Source organism: Blastomyces dermatitidis (assembly GCF_000003525.1).
Source record: "Blastomyces dermatitidis ER-3 genomic scaffold supercont1.2, whole genome shotgun sequence".
NCBI lineage: Eukaryota > Fungi > Ascomycota > Eurotiomycetes > Onygenales > Ajellomycetaceae > Blastomyces > Blastomyces dermatitidis.
The window spans coordinates 5,761,918-5,776,178 of record NW_025544775.1 but is presented as its reverse complement, the minus strand read 5'-3'; the positions used below and the strand labels follow the sequence as shown (position 1 = coordinate 5,776,178).

Sequence of the window (14,261 nt, the reverse complement as noted above, 5' to 3'; positions counted from 1 at the left end):
AGAATAGTATAATACTTATCGATAAACCCTCCATAATCATCGATGCCAGAAGTAATTAGCATGTTTAATTAGAGCCAGTGGTGGCTGCGTTTGCCCGTTGGTATTCAAATATTTCAATATCAGGTGTAGTCACAAATATATGACAACGGCGGGACCAATGTAAAATATCCCCGCCAACCTTTCCCTCCACCACGCGACGACGCGTTCTCGAAATCAAGCACCAGCTTCGAGCAAAGTCGACAAGATGCCAAGGTATATTAAACCCCAGCTCATGGCCGTGCGTGTCATATATTCTATCGTATCTTTCCTTTGTTAAATTTACTAATTCCTGTCCGCTTCTAGAGAGATAATAACAATCCAGGCCGGCCAGTGCGGTAACAATGGTACGTACGTCGGACCATCAAGAGCGAACAAAATTCACAGCCCGGAGCCTATCCCACACACCAAGCCCTCTGCAATCATTCCCGGTGCGATGTTAAGCTGCACAGCTAGAACACTCTTCAATTGGCTAGGATAAATGGCGCGAGCATTTGAAATGGAAACTGATGGTTTGTCGCTTTAGTTGGCAGTCAGTTCTGGCAGCAGCTGTGCCTCGAACACGGAATAAACAAAGATGGGAATTTGGCAGAATTTGCGACTGAGGGGGGAGATCGGAAAGATGTCTTTTTCTACCAGGTTAGTTACCTCACGCATGCGGAATGTGGATTGAATTCGAATTTGGAAGGGTTATGCAGTGCTAATAATTGAGCGTCTGTGGACTATAGAGCGACGATACACGATACATTCCTCGAGCAATATTGCTTGACCTAGAACCAAGAGTATGATCTACCCTAAGAAACTGACGGTGACCTTTATATAGGGGTCATGCAAGGCATTTTCGCTAATGATTTGGTCCTATGCGAAATTTAGGTTCTCAATACCATCCAAACCGGCGCATATCGCAACATCTACAATCCCGAGAACTTCTTCATTGGTAGACAAGGGATCGGTGCTGGCAATAACTGGGCTGCCGGATATGCAGCCGGTGAAATTGTGCAAGAAGAAGTGTTCGATATGATAGATCGTGAGGCAGATGGCAGCGATTCGTTAGAGGTCCGTCGGTTATAAAGTTGTTACTGCCAAGAGGTTTGGGTCTCTAACAATCAGTATAGGGATTTATGTTGCTTCATTCCATCGCAGGTGGAACCGGATCCGGATTGGGGAGTTATATTCTTGAACGAATGAACGATCGATTCCCCAAAAAATTAATCCAGACCTACTCCGTGTTTCCTGACACCCAGGCGGCTGATGTCGTAGTCAATCCCTATAATAGCCTGTTGGCCATGAGAAGATTGACACAGAATGCTGATTCAGTGGTATGTGAAGGAGAGTTAGCTACTTGTATTTTCAGAGCCACTCACTTATCTTCTTAATTAGGTTGTCGTGGACAATGGTGCCCTCTCACGAATCGCTGCGGATAGATTACATGTTCAAGAGCCTTCATTTCAACAAACCAATCAATTGGTGAGTATTGATCAAGACAGCGTCCTTTGCACGATTACTGATACTCTGTAGGTTTCTACTGTTATGTCTGCATCCACCACCACCCTTCGATACCCCGGATACATGCATAACGACCTCGTCAGCATCCTGGCGAATCTCATACCAGACCCTCGAACCCGATTCCTTATCACGTCATACACACCCTTTACTGGGGATAATGTCGAGCAAGCAAAGACAATCCGAAAGACAACCGTACTAGATGTCATGCGTCGACTCCTCCAACCAAAAAACCGCATGGTGTCAATCACACCCAGCAAATCCAGCTGCTATATCAGCATATTCAATATCATCCAGGGTGAAGCAGCTCAAACGGATGTTGATAAATCGATTCTCAGGATCCGTGAACGTCGCCTAGCCACATTCATCCCGTGGGGCCCGGCTAGCATCCACGTAGCTGTTCCCAAACGTTCTCCGTATCTGCCAAACACGCATAGGGTGAGCGGGCTAATGCTAGCAAATCACACCTCTGTGGCAACCCTCTTCAAGAGAATTGTTAGCCAGTATGATCGGCTGCGGAAGCGAAATGCGTTCTTGGAGCAATATAAGAAGGAAGCCCCCTTTGCGGATGGACTGGGGGAGTTTGATGAGGCTAGGGCTGTGGTTATGGATCTCATTGCGGAGTATGAATCTGCAGAAAGACCTGATTATGCAGGTGGTGGGGCGGATATAGAGGAAAGCTAATTCAACCCTACTAAGTGGCTATTTCGCTTTCCTTCTATTCTTTCTTCTTCCTACCTTGAATTTTATTTCTTTGCCTAGCGTTGGGTTTGGGAGCTATTTGGTAATTTTCCTAGGCGTATTTGGTACGCAATTACTGGTTTAACCGTAACTGTTATGTGTATCTCTTTCCTACTCTTTTTTAAACAGAATGTTCAGTTTCACACTTCAACCCTCCAGCAATATTCGACTATACAAGCAAGAGATGCATAGCGAATTGGATCAGGCCTCGCGTTGATAGTCATGTATCAGGGGTAATGATAATGATTGGGATGGGTACCCGTGTCGCGCACCCGCTGACTGCTGAAGGTGCGGGCGGGATGACATAACTGTACCGTCACTTGTCTTATTTATTAACTAGAGATGAACCCTGGAGCATCCCAAGATTTCCCACTCCCCATGTTTCTTACAACGCAACTACCTACTGCTCCTTTTCCCACCACCATCGTATACTCCAATAGTAACATCCATAATAAATACTTAATACATATCTCCCGAGCGGATCACCGCCACACGGTCACAAAACTATCTCAGCCAACACACCATGGCAGACCCAGGATCTCAGGGCTCCGGCGATATTGATGATAAGATGAAGGGAGCCACCCAACCAGGTGCGTCAAATACACTCCCAGCTCCCCCGCCCAGCTCTTCCGCCCCGCTTCATACCCAGTTTTACCTAGGTCGTAGACAAGCAGCTCCGTTCACAAATCAAAACATCCTCCTCTCAGAGCTACAGACATAGATTAACAGTACCTGTCTTAAATACAGGAGACTCTAAGACTACTGCCCAGAAGCTTTCCGAGTCGGTGCAGCAGGGCGTTGAGACCGCAAAACAGAGTGCCGGATCAGCTTCAGAGTCAGCCAAGGATGCAGCGTCCAAGGCATCGGAAACCGCCTCGGAAACACTTGACGGGGGTGGTAAGTCTCAATATTTTGTAAAGTCCTGGATGGACTTCTGCTAATGGGGACGAGCTGCTGACGGGTTCTGCTTCTTGTTTTGTTTCGCGACGTAGGCAATAAGAAATAATTGCGCCCAAGAACCTTACGAAGGATTACGCGAGGGGTAGGCGTAGGATGTTTCATATCTAGGAGGCAGGGGAGCGTCTTTGTGTGTCGTTGTCATGAGAGCCGCGTGCTCGCTGGCGTACTCCTTACTGTTTAACGTTGCTGCAAGTATTCGATCTTTCGAAAGGAACATGGGAGAAGTCTGGTCTTTGTAATGCTCATAGTCCACACGAGATACAGGTTTCAGAATGTCAGCTGTGGGAAGGTGTCCTTATTTGCCTGCTAAATGAGTTAGAGCGAGGATGAAATGCGTGCTTCCGGAGATTATCATGAATGTATGATTATACGTTCGCAACTTTGACCACGTTGAACCACATTTTCTCTCCCCTATGCATAAATATCTAGGTATCATCTCCCCGTTCGGCATATCCGCCAAGTCTATCCCCTAGAAACCAGTGCCGAAGAGTACGGTCTCACATAACCTAGTCTTAGTACGTGACCTTAACTAGGAGAGGTGAAGCCAATAGGTGAATGCTGGATCTTTCCCATTTATATTAAATTGTATATCATGTAAAGGGTGACGCTGGATACATGTAATTCATACCTTCAAAGGGTTTGCCAACCGGGGTATCAAAAGTTCAAAACAAAACTGTGTCATTATGTCTCGCGCCTCGCTGCCTGTCAGGAAGAAAAAAGATAGATTTGCCCCTTGCGATATCTCATCCATATCATATCCCATATCCCAACCTCCCCAAATCCAGATCCATCCCCCTTCCACCCACCCATGAAATGGTTCTTACCTACTAAACCCCCCTCCCTTGCTCCCACCACCAGCAGCAGAGCCCCCAGTAGCAGTAGAAAGATCATGCACAACACATAGCAAAAACTTCCGATCCGGAATAATTATAATCTCATGAATTTTCGTCCGCAACCGGAGCAGTTTCAGCTCGTCATCCTCTTCACGCTCATGTCCCTCGCTATCCGCGCTATCATTCCTTGCATGACCGTTGCTAGTCGCCGCAGCGGCCCCACCAGTCATGCCAGATCCACCATAATCCGACTCATTACTGCTACCGCCGCTGTTTCCGCCATTTGATGTTGATGATGGCGGTGGCTTCGATAATGACGTGCTCAGAGACGAAGCAGAGGATACAAATGCAAATATGTGTGCGGCTAATGTTTCTGCTTGGCTGGGCTCATACGGAGCGGCTGGTGGTTGTTGTTCTTGTGCTTGCTGTTGAGCGGTATTCGCTCCTCTATCGTCTATGCTCGTGTTTGTCGGGTCTGGATATGTTGCTTGCTGGTCTGGAGTTGGGGAGGCGGCGGGAGGAATGGGATCGGATATGGACGCCGGTGTTGGAGTTGGGGTTTGACGCGTGGGGGAGGGGTTCGAGCGTGTGGCAAGGAGACCAGTTGTGCGTATTATAGATCCATCTTTCCGTGATAAGATGAGGGTAGATTGGACACCGGGGCGGGATGTGAGGTTTGATAGATGGGCAGAAAACTGTCGGGAAAGTTGAGGGGGCTGTATACATTGGCTTTTTGTTAGTTCGATATAATTCGTTTTAATTGGTTGGTTTGAGACAGTTACTCACTGCTGCCATCTGGACTATTCCGACGGAGGGAGGGGTGTTGATATGTTAGGTTGAAGGGTGAGGTCCGGCAACGAATGAACAAAACAAGTAAGAAGTCGATTTTGAGCGGGAGAGATGCTTTTTAAATTTCTTTAAATTATCTTAATATACTAATATAGGTGAGGTTTAACAGGTAAATAAATGTAAGAGATTCCAGATGCACGAAATGCGATGTTTTGCGGAGTTGTTTTGCGGAGATCTAAGCAAATGGCTGCGACAACGGAGTTAACTAGCAGACCGGACTTACATTTTGCCGAGGAACCGAGATATAACTTAGTAGCTAGCTAACTTTTACCTCTTTGGCTATCTCAGCCTCCAATATCAAATTCAAAATTTCTTGAGCCGAAAATAAATCCACCACAGTTGTTAACGAGGAAAACACGCTACTTAAATCACTAGCGCTTGTGACTGCTTCATTGTGAACAGTGAATTGATTCAATGACTTTCAAACATTTGAAGATCTTAGCCTGCCTTGGATGATATTTGTCTCTACTCTTACATTTTGCAGTATTTCAAGCAGTTTTCACGAGAATAAAGCTGTTTGCCATCTTATCTTTTGGCGGATGCGGGGAGGGATTTATGATTGATTATAGCCTAAAATAAGCATCATATCGCCAGAACCTCACTATGGGTTCCAGCCAGAAAAAAAAGAATGAAAAGAAAAAGGACTTCCAGGTATTAAAACTCCATATATCAAATTAGCCTATGCACCGTACAGGATTGCTAACTTGTATCCAAATAGAAAACGAAACTGAAAGTTGGGAAAACTAAGCCGAAGCCTTCAAATTTTACAGACACCAGCTTCCGGTCCCAAGGTAATTTTGCTCCAACTCTTACAGGGTGAAATATGGTCCTCTGGAGTTTTCACCCCCTGCATATGTAAACATACATCTTCTCTTCATTGTAACGTTATTAATTAAGATTTTACAGCTATCGTTCTAAACCAACAATCCCTTACAACATCAGCACGATCGGCATCGTCACAGTTCACTCACTATTTGTCTCTTTTAAATTCGAAATCGGATTCCCAGCGCAAGGACTCGCTTTCCTACTTGACGACAGCCATTGTTTCGCGTCCGATCAATTCCCCCTTACCCCAGCCAGTCAGTGTCATATTACCGTCCCTTGTTTCCTTGATTCTGGACGGTAGCAATGCGGTCCGTAATCAGCTTCTTAAGCTTCTAAAATCGCTCCCTGCGCCAGATATGGAGGGACATGTCTCCCAACTACTGCCCTACGTCCGCGCGGGCATGACGCACCTCGCTGCTGATATACGACTATCTTCTGTGGAAATCATTTCATGGTTGGTAACTACTGCAGGGCATGAGGTGGTCTCTTCACCCGGTGGGTGGATAAAAACACTCAATTGCTTCCTGTCTATTTTAGGGTGGCATACGAAAGAATCAGCAAAGTGGTCGTCGAATAGAGCCTCATTTGGAAAAGCCGGTAGTGATGGCAAACCTATGGTTCGAACACTGCAAACTTTGGCGGAATTTTTAAGATCAGGTATCGGCGCTACCGAGGAGCATCCTGAGCTTGATGAGAGTGATTTAATTGAGGACAAGGAGTGGAACTTCCCACTTACTCAGACAAGCCATCATATTTTGCCGACCAAGTCTGCCCCGTTTGCCTACCTCAATTTATTCGGGCAGCCAAAAAATGAGGAGGGCGAGATGTATGAAACCAGGGAAGATAGGTTCAGGGTTTTCTCTGAAAGATTCCTACCCGCTGTTGAACGTGGAGTAAGTCTAGCAAGGCAAGAAGGCGGAGACGTTGGGCGTGCATCAGCAAGCGTCAGGAAGGTTCTGAAAGAAGCTATAGCACTCAATTCCGAGTCTTGACATATTTGCTCGTACTTATAAAAGTCTAGCCGGAAATGCTCAGACTATTGTGACCCAAATCGTCAACCTTACGTGGTTATATGTTATGGGCTAAAGGGCAGCCTTTCACCCGAATGAATGGGTGGGGTGGATAGTGTAGTAGTAAAGGTGCTGTCCATGGAAGGCCCATGGTAAGTAGGAACTGGCTATGGGGGATGGATGACCTTTCTGAGACACCAGGATTGCAGATTTGAATCCTCTCTTCATCACAAGATGGTTTTACTATGATCTATTGATTACATTCACAATATGAGGCCAGCTCTTGACTGCAGAGAGCTAATCAATAGATTAGAAGAAAATGATTTTCACTATATATATATAATTAATAAACAGAATGATATTAAGTTCTAGTATATAAAGATTGTCTTCATCTTTATTCAGATTTAATCAGATTTAATCATATTTTGATAATTTTCTCGGAGCAGTCTAGTTTAGAGATATCAAAGATAGATCTTAAATTAATAGTAGAGTAGTGAAGAATTTTCTCTGATCAATGATGTACATACAAAATTATATAATTAGTAAAGACTGAGATCTGCATCTCAGTAAGGAGAATCAGATGAATGATTGGAAATAAATTCTGCTCTCAGACTAAGATGCGAGGGTCTTCCGCATAGTCTTTGACTGAAATAGGAGAATAAAAGGGATGCCTTCCAAGGTTGTGCTTCTTTATCACGTGAGCCCGTATGTTGGACGGATTGGTTGCAACGATCCAACTTCGAATTATCCTAAAGATTCTTGCTATCAAGCACGACGAACGGTGAATTTACCTTTATAGCATTTCAAAAGAGGGCAACGCATTCTCGAATCACGACCACTAATCAACTCCAAATGCCTTACAACGTCTACCTCATCAAGTCCACAGGCATGCCACGAGACCACCATGCGCTTTTTGTGGAAACAAACCCTACCACCGGCTCCGGCCATGTTTACCAAGTTACTGGCAATATACAGAATGGCATGATCTTCGAAGACAAGCCAGGCGAACCACCTGAGCAACAACCCTCTTTCCATAGTAAAACACTCCTTGGTACTGTGCAGGGAAATTACGAGAAACCGTTTAAGGACATCTGTTTGGGCATTCAACCACCGAAGAAGCAATTTGATGGGCCGCGGAGGCTGTATCCAGACGAGCCAATTCGAAGATGTCAGGAGTGGACGGCACAGGCGATGCGGGAGTTGGGGATGGCAGGGGTTCTGTTGTGATTAGTCGAGAAATGTTAAAACCGCCATCAGCTTTTCGCGACGACGGGTGAGATTCAGCAAATATTGTAACACCATTGAACATTAATCAAGTCGTGTTAAGCACAACCTTCTTGGCCCGTCAACATCTTTTCTCAATTTTCGCACATGGAATCCGTATAGATACCATTGCTTCGTGACAGTAATCATGTTTCCCAAGCGATTAATTCTTCAGCGCTCGCACCTCAGCCTTCAAAGGGGGTCTAGCGTTGGGCTAATTATAGTGCAGATCGCGAGGCTGATTCCCCCCTCGAGCCTTGCGACACTATCACAGGGAATGCTGGTGGGCGCCACGAATATGCCAGTCGCCAGCGTAAACTGAGGTTCTACTTCATTTTTCTCCTTGGATATTTGGAGAAACGGGCGGCCATGGCAAATATTTAAGCCCTTTCGTTTTGCACCCAATAACAGTATTGGCAGAGCTTCCCTAGCCTCCAGAAGACGTGTTGGTCTTCCGCTCCTGGTGCCATGGCGGGCATTGAAGGAGTGTCTGCCATTATCACCGTTGCTCAAGTCGGGTTTGCCTTAGCGAAAGTTTTAATCGAATACATCGAGGAAGTTAAGGACGCATCGAGCCGTATTAGGCGCGTTGGGAATGAAATAAGGACAACTAGCGAACGGCTACTTGATATCGGGAAACTTGTCGAGACGAACCCTATAACAAACGCACTCAGCTCAGAGGGTATCCAGAGTGCGGTCCGGGCTTCTGATGAATGCGCACAGGTACTTAGGGAGTTGCGCACGATTTTAGCCAAAGGAGGATATACGCCTTCGCACACTCTGGTGCAGAAAGAGGAAATCGATATATCTTATTTTACGAAATTTAAATGGCCGTTTATCAAGTTTAGACTTGAGGTTCCAAGGGCAGAGCTACAGAGAATAAAATCAGATCTAACTCTACTTTTTACTTCGGTGATGGCTATTTCAGCGTAAGCATTCGCCTTCACTTAATTCACAATTTTGCATAGAGAGATAGACGCCTGCTAACCTTGTACAGATCTACCGAGGCCGACAAGATGTTTTATTGTGCAGAAATCGTAAACGTGGAGAAAACGCGCAAGTGGGCAGCGATGAAGGCCAGCAAAGCCAGACAAAGGGCAATTAAAGCCGACCGCAAAGGCGACCGAGAGTCTCCATATCGTGGTGCATCAATGGCTTCATCCACTGAGGATGTTGAAGATGAGCGGATACTAACCGAATTTATGGATTTCAAGGAGGAGCAAGCAATTGCGTGGGAAAGAAAAAGACAAGAAGAGCAACTCGCTCTGCTCCGTGTGCGGGAAGACGCAAAGAGGGAAGCTGAGGAGAAAGAGCGCAAAGCAATTGAAACTCTAGGTGTTGCAAAATACAAGGAAGCCCTTAAACAACAGATAGCGGAACGAGAATCTCGGAATTCAGCCACCAAAGAGGCTCTGCGCGTCGAACTAGAGCGGCTCAACTTCTCATCAACCCAAATGAAATCAATTCTGGACAATATACATGTTGACGTCAACGACGATACCCAGTCTGTGATCGCCTTGCGTACACTGGGGCATGATTTAACGACTATTGATCATTCATCAGACCGGAACCCTACTAGCAATAGCAAGCTTGGGAGCAATAAGTCAAACCGAAAACCTCGCTGGTAAGATCTCAACTATTCATTTTATACGTTAATTTACATACTTTATTTATATACTAACCCTTTTTTCTATTCCTACTTTTTGAACTTATTATTCTAATTAATTACCCTTTTTAGGATGTTGTGGAAACGTAGCAAACGCGTTCCATATGCTAGTGGTTCACCACCCTCTGCTCTAATTTCAGGTGCTTGGGACGACTCCGTCTTGTTCGAATCGTGGGTTTTTGAATCAAGCTCCGGTTTGTGGTGCGAGTTCAAAGAAAATCCCTCGGAAAATTGGAGCAAACAGGACTCCCAACAGTTTTGGAACCAGTATTCACGGCTCCCTGCCAACCACCGTACTACATTCCAGAATTTCTATCACGAAAAGAACAAACCTCTGACGGACCAGGAGAAATGGACGGTCTTGCACTTAGAGCCAATCAAAAGGGTCATCAGAACAGGCATATTTGCCCGAAATGAAGAAGATGTTGGACTGCGAGTCCTTGCGACGCGGAAAAATATGGGACAGTCGAGTTCTGACGGACTAGTGCAAGTGCCAGGTCGAGATGAAGATGAAGAAGTTTCAGTGCCGCCAATAGACGAACCTGACAAAGAACTTCTACCTGTCCCACCTTATCGAAGTGCTGAAAGTCGAGCCAAGGACCACTTGCCCGAGAACCGGAAACATGGTTCGGAGAGCTCTGATATTCCTCCAGCCAGAGACAGTCATTTACCTCAAAGAGGGCATCGCAGTTCAAAATCACGACATAGGATCGTGTTTCAGGATGACCTAAGCGATAGCGACGACTCTTTTCTTTATGGCAATAGACGAAGGATAGAACGGCAAAGGAACGATGAAATGAGACCTCGCGACAGGTTTACTGACCACGCTGAGCTATATAGAAGATCGTCTGAGATCCATCCGAGATCGAGGACAGAGGATATGTTTGAACAACAACCTCGATTAAGGACGAGCTCCGCAAGCCTCCTACGGGAAAGAGCATAGGTGAACGCTTCTACGAGAGGGAACCACCAGCTTTTCCACATGAGTCAGAGTGGCGACGGATCAGGAACACTGGTCGCTTTGCGGACGACAAGAATGCGCACAATGACGACGCATGGGAGAGTGGCCGTAGCTATGTTCGTTCCCGAAGGCGGGATTCAACACCATCCCGGCGACAAGTGCGGCTCCTGTACAACGATGCTCATGAACGAATCTTAAAGAAGAACCTGGAGAAGCAGAAGCAAAGGCAGGAGGCAAAAGCCTCAGACGAAACTTCCCTCGTTTTGTCGACATTGAACCGGTTGACAACATATCAGGGCAACGAGCTTCCCCCCCGGCAGCCACCTATCGTCCCAACAAACCCCAGCAAAGCAAAGGTAGATTTTGCTCGTGCTCCTGCTCCTGCTCCTGACCCCGCTCCTGTCGACTCTGATGATGAATACCCAGCGCCCTCACATGGGTACACTCCAGCCCCACCCGATCGTTCCTGGGCCACGAGCAATAATACACAAACGGGATCTGATAAGCCAATCAGAGAGCGTGAGGAAAGCAGACAGCGGCCAACCCACCTCCACGACGGCCAAGATTACCGCTACGCTGCTCCAACTAACAATACTAATCTTCGTGGCCGACAACTGGTACAAACCCCCCCACCCGATCCCAAAATCATAGTATCTGATCCCTCGCCAATCTTGCTGCTACCATCTTCACCTGGAATTTATGAGTCTCCTGCTTCTATTAGCCGTGCAGCATCCGCCGAATACTCACACTCTGATGGCAGTAGCGGCGAGGAAAGCGCTCACTTATCCCATCGCACGCGCGAGGGTGAGTCCAGCGAAGACGATACAGATGGTACTGGGGGTAAAGTTAATAATGACTACGAGTCGGGAGATGATAGCGAACATGATATGAATTGAATTATTTAAACGGCCTCATTTTTGGTATATGTCTATTTGTATGGGCATCTGGCGTTTCGGGAACACGACAGTTGTCTCAGTGGACTACCTCAACGGTTATTCTGTAGTTATCTAATACATCAGTAAACTATTTATCCGAATTGTTTGTCTCGTTTCCCAAAAGATCGACAATGCCCTAGAGCCAGTTCTGGCAGATCGACTAAAAATATAGCCATTCCCCCATTTACTCCCCAGGCAATCTAACATCACTCCACCCTTGTTTTCCATTCACCCCATCCCGCCTCACCGACCTCCAGATATCAGGAACCAACCACCCAATCCTAGCCCTGTCACCGAACCCACCAACCCAGAACGCCTCTTCCACAACCAACTTCGCCCAATAGCCACTATGCGCAGTGTCATCGTGGCCTGGTAACCACCACTCAGCGTCAGGGTGGGCAGCAAGGAAACACTTCTCAGCAGCTATGCGAGTGTTATCCGGCAGATTCTTCAGTGGAACAAGGGAGCCCAGGAGCGACAAACGGGGCAGCTCAGCCCTGGTTCGAAGAGCATCATGCCCAACACCACCGCCACCACCGCCACCACCGCCACCAAAGACACCATTTTCCCCGGCAGCCTGAGCCTGCCGATGATGCCACCAGTCGATAGATAGAGAAATATTGGAGCCAGCCTTCGTATTGCGGAACGTGGTGCCGATATTCAACGCGAGGATCAGCGGGTTTCCGGGCCCGAGCAGATCGGTCAGTTCGCTCGATGGGTCGTTTGCGCAATCCGCAATGTAATCTGGGAGGCCGATGGGGACTCCTTCCAGCGACGTCTTGTGCACGGATGAGCTAGTTGGGTAGACGGTTGATAGGACACCGGTGGTTGAAAGGGCAAGGAGACGACGGGCGTGGAGGTGGGTCGTGTCCCAGCTCGGGAAGGTATATTCCGGCTTGTGGATGGGGTCATCATCGTCGTCGTCGTCGTCGTCGAGGTCATCGAAGTCATCGAGGTCGGCTGGATGTGGGAAATTCGCTGTTGTTTCTTGAAAGTTTGGAAGCTCTGCTTTCTCGTTGGGGGTGATTGGGACTTGTGCTGCTCTGTCCATGGAGGTGAACCGCATGTATGGCGGAAGTGCTGCGACGAGGGAGGAGAAGAGGAGGAGCTCGGCGAGAGCGAAGATGCTCAACGACCACATGGTTAGTTCGTAGATCGGTGTGTTTTTTTCGTATATTGATGGCGATGACTACTTTTTGCCCTTGAACAGCCAGAGCGTGCACCCTTGAAGACTTAATGCAAAGAGCGGGGAAGTCACGCGGATCCAAACGCAGACTCTGAATGTTGAGTGACGGCTCCACTGTTCAAAGAAAAGCAGAGCTTCTCTAGCTATAATGTTTTACAAAGACCATGTGATCACAGCGATCTATCAACAATCAAAGAATCAAAACTTGACTTGCTTGCTTGGGTGGGAACTGGGAAGTTGCGGGGGTGGAACGGGGGGATGAGTCGATAAGATTGATCAGATAAGATATGGTCGGCTATTGCAGCCAATGAATAAGCGTCGTGTAAAAATAAGGTTCGGATAACTGTTCTTCCCAAAAATAATTCAGGCTTGGCATCAGGCCATATGGTGGTTATATCCCTATCATCTTCTCAGCTCCTTACAGGGGCGCTACAAAGAACCAATCAGAAATACTCCATGCAAAAAACACAAAAAAAAAAAAAAAAAAAAAAAAAAAAAAAAAAAAAAACACAACACCTCGAAGTGACAGCAACCCCCGCGAATTCCGCAGCAAGCTAATACATATTATAATATAATAAAGCAGAGCAGAGCGGAGTTTGAAACGCCCAAAAACCGTAACCAACCAACCAGCCATATGCCCTCCTCCCTCCTCCGGTTAAAAATAGTCGTATATGGTAGGTAGGTAGGTTACTCCGCAGAGTATTAACTAACTAACTAACTAGTTAGCCAAACGAATAATCAATCCATTAACTAGTTATCTCCATTCCCTTCCAAACCCCCAATAACATGTCAGCTACATTACAATGCTTCATGATGAAGAGCAAAAGCAAAAGGAAAACAATACAGTAGTTACAGTACAGAGAGAAAAGTAGAACTTTAGGACTTTTTTAGTTATGATAGAGAGGATGGGGGAAAGATTAGTTACTTCTGTTCTATCTATCTATCTATCTATTCATTCATTAACAACACTGACATGACAAATCATGTTTGACTATTTGACATATCAAATTTTTATTTTTATTACTATTATCGTTTCACTTCTGAATACTGGATAATCTTACTGGAGAAAAGGAAAAGAAAAAAAAAAAAAACCCACTGAGTCGGGATTTAAATAATTTGTATTGGATTTACAACTAAAAACTAAACAACAACCATCCCCTACTTGCTACAAAACTACAAACTACAAAAAAAAAAAAAACCCCACAATAACCACATCCATCATCCATCCCACCCCTCACTCCCTTCCCTCCTATCTTCCTTCCTCTTCTCCCCCTACCCCATAAAAAAAACCACTCAATCCACAATCTCCCCACCCTCACCCCCCACAACTCCAACCCCAACCCCAGGACCACTCCCAACACCCCACAAAAACCTCGCCGCCTCCTTCGCACAGCATGCGCGCTTGATACCACCACCACCACCGCCGCCGCCGCCGCCGCCACTACCACTACTACTACTCCCCGCATTACTATTACTACGGGGCAGCGGCAGAA

At 46.4% G+C, this 14,261-nt stretch overlaps 8 protein-coding genes across 10 annotated transcripts in view; 5 read left to right on the top strand and 3 right to left on the bottom strand.

Moving 5' to 3' along the window:
• Positions 1-244: 244 nt before the first annotated feature.
• Positions 245-2,223, top strand: BDCG_02064 (tubulin gamma chain; the record flags this gene model as incomplete). Its single annotated transcript, XM_045417618.1, has 8 exons — positions 245-252; positions 343-383; positions 563-675; positions 765-818; positions 910-1,092; positions 1,152-1,355; positions 1,417-1,503; positions 1,555-2,223. 8 exons carry the CDS (start codon positions 245-247, stop codon positions 2,221-2,223), a joined length of 1,359 nt encoding a protein of 452 aa, XP_045274378.1.
• A 161-nt stretch (positions 2,224-2,384) lies between these two features.
• Positions 2,385-5,079, bottom strand: BDCG_02062. Of its 3 annotated transcripts, none has more exons than XM_045417615.1 (3): positions 4,860-5,079; positions 3,869-4,789; positions 2,385-3,804 (listed from the first exon to the last, which is right to left on the bottom strand). In XM_045417615.1, exons 1-2 carry the CDS (start codon positions 4,866-4,868, stop codon positions 4,061-4,063), a joined length of 738 nt encoding a protein of 245 aa, XP_045279898.1. In that variant the 5' UTR covers positions 4,869-5,079; the 3' UTR covers positions 2,385-3,804; positions 3,869-4,060. The 3 variants fall into 3 exon arrangements, with proteins under 3 accessions (XP_045279898.1, XP_045279899.1, XP_045274376.1); XM_045417616.1 differs by having other exon boundaries at positions 2,385-3,798; XM_045417614.1 differs by having other exon boundaries at positions 2,385-4,789.
• BDCG_02063 (uncharacterized protein) lies at positions 2,804-3,238 on the top strand (the record flags this gene model as incomplete). The annotated part of the gene is made up of 3 exons (XM_045417617.1): positions 2,804-2,870; positions 3,028-3,177; positions 3,201-3,238. The coding sequence occupies 3 exons, from the start codon at positions 2,804-2,806 to the stop codon at positions 3,236-3,238; spliced, it is 255 nt and encodes an 84-aa protein (XP_045274377.1).
• A 57-nt stretch (positions 5,080-5,136) lies between the features above and the next one.
• On the top strand, positions 5,137-7,147 carry BDCG_02061 (pre-rRNA-processing protein ipi1). Its single transcript, XM_045417613.1, has 3 exons — positions 5,137-5,573; positions 5,641-5,713; positions 5,829-7,147. The coding sequence occupies exons 1-3, from the start codon at positions 5,526-5,528 to the stop codon at positions 6,737-6,739; spliced, it is 1,032 nt and encodes a 343-aa protein (XP_045274375.1). The 5' UTR covers positions 5,137-5,525; the 3' UTR covers positions 6,740-7,147.
• Positions 7,148-7,609: 462 nt separating this feature from the next.
• BDCG_02060 (uncharacterized protein) lies at positions 7,610-7,984 on the top strand (the record flags this gene model as incomplete). Its single annotated transcript, XM_045417612.1, has 1 exon — positions 7,610-7,984. The coding sequence occupies one exon, from the start codon at positions 7,610-7,612 to the stop codon at positions 7,982-7,984; it is 375 nt and encodes a 124-aa protein (XP_045274374.1).
• Positions 7,985-8,488: 504 nt separating this feature from the next.
• On the top strand, positions 8,489-11,543 carry BDCG_02059 (uncharacterized protein; the record flags this gene model as incomplete). The annotated part of the gene is made up of 4 exons (XM_045417611.1): positions 8,489-8,949; positions 9,018-9,644; positions 9,759-10,568; positions 10,694-11,543. 4 exons carry the CDS (start codon positions 8,489-8,491, stop codon positions 11,541-11,543), a joined length of 2,748 nt encoding a protein of 915 aa, XP_045274373.1.
• BDCG_02058 (uncharacterized protein) lies at positions 11,522-13,101 on the bottom strand. Its single transcript, XM_045417610.1, has one exon. It carries the CDS (start codon positions 12,721-12,723, stop codon positions 11,767-11,769), a length of 957 nt encoding a protein of 318 aa, XP_045274372.1. The 5' UTR covers positions 12,724-13,101; the 3' UTR covers positions 11,522-11,766.
• Positions 13,102-14,018: 917 nt separating this feature from the next.
• Positions 14,019-14,261, bottom strand: part of BDCG_02057 (G1/S-specific cyclin Pcl5) — a 4,462-nt gene continuing 4,219 nt past the window's right edge. The window contains exon 4 of the mRNA XM_045417609.1: positions 14,019-14,169. Coding sequence (XP_045274371.1) covers positions 14,062-14,169 — 108 coding nt within the window. The 3' untranslated portion in view covers positions 14,019-14,061. The remainder of the gene's footprint in view (positions 14,170-14,261) is intronic.

Coding starts and splice junctions, on each gene's coding strand:
- BDCG_02061 (XM_045417613.1), top strand. CDS start 5,526: ATGGGTTCCAGCCAGAAAAAAAAGAATGAAAAGAAAAAGGACTTCCAG. Junction 5,574..5,640: donor AAAAGAAAAAGGACTTCCAG/GTATTAAAACTC, acceptor GTATCCAAATAG/AAAACGAAACTGAAAGTTGG. Junction 5,714..5,828: donor CACCAGCTTCCGGTCCCAAG/GTAATTTTGCTC, acceptor AAGATTTTACAG/CTATCGTTCTAAACCAACAA.
- BDCG_02058 (XM_045417610.1), bottom strand. CDS start 12,723: ATGTGGTCGTTGAGCATCTTCGCTCTCGCCGAGCTCCTCCTCTTCTCC.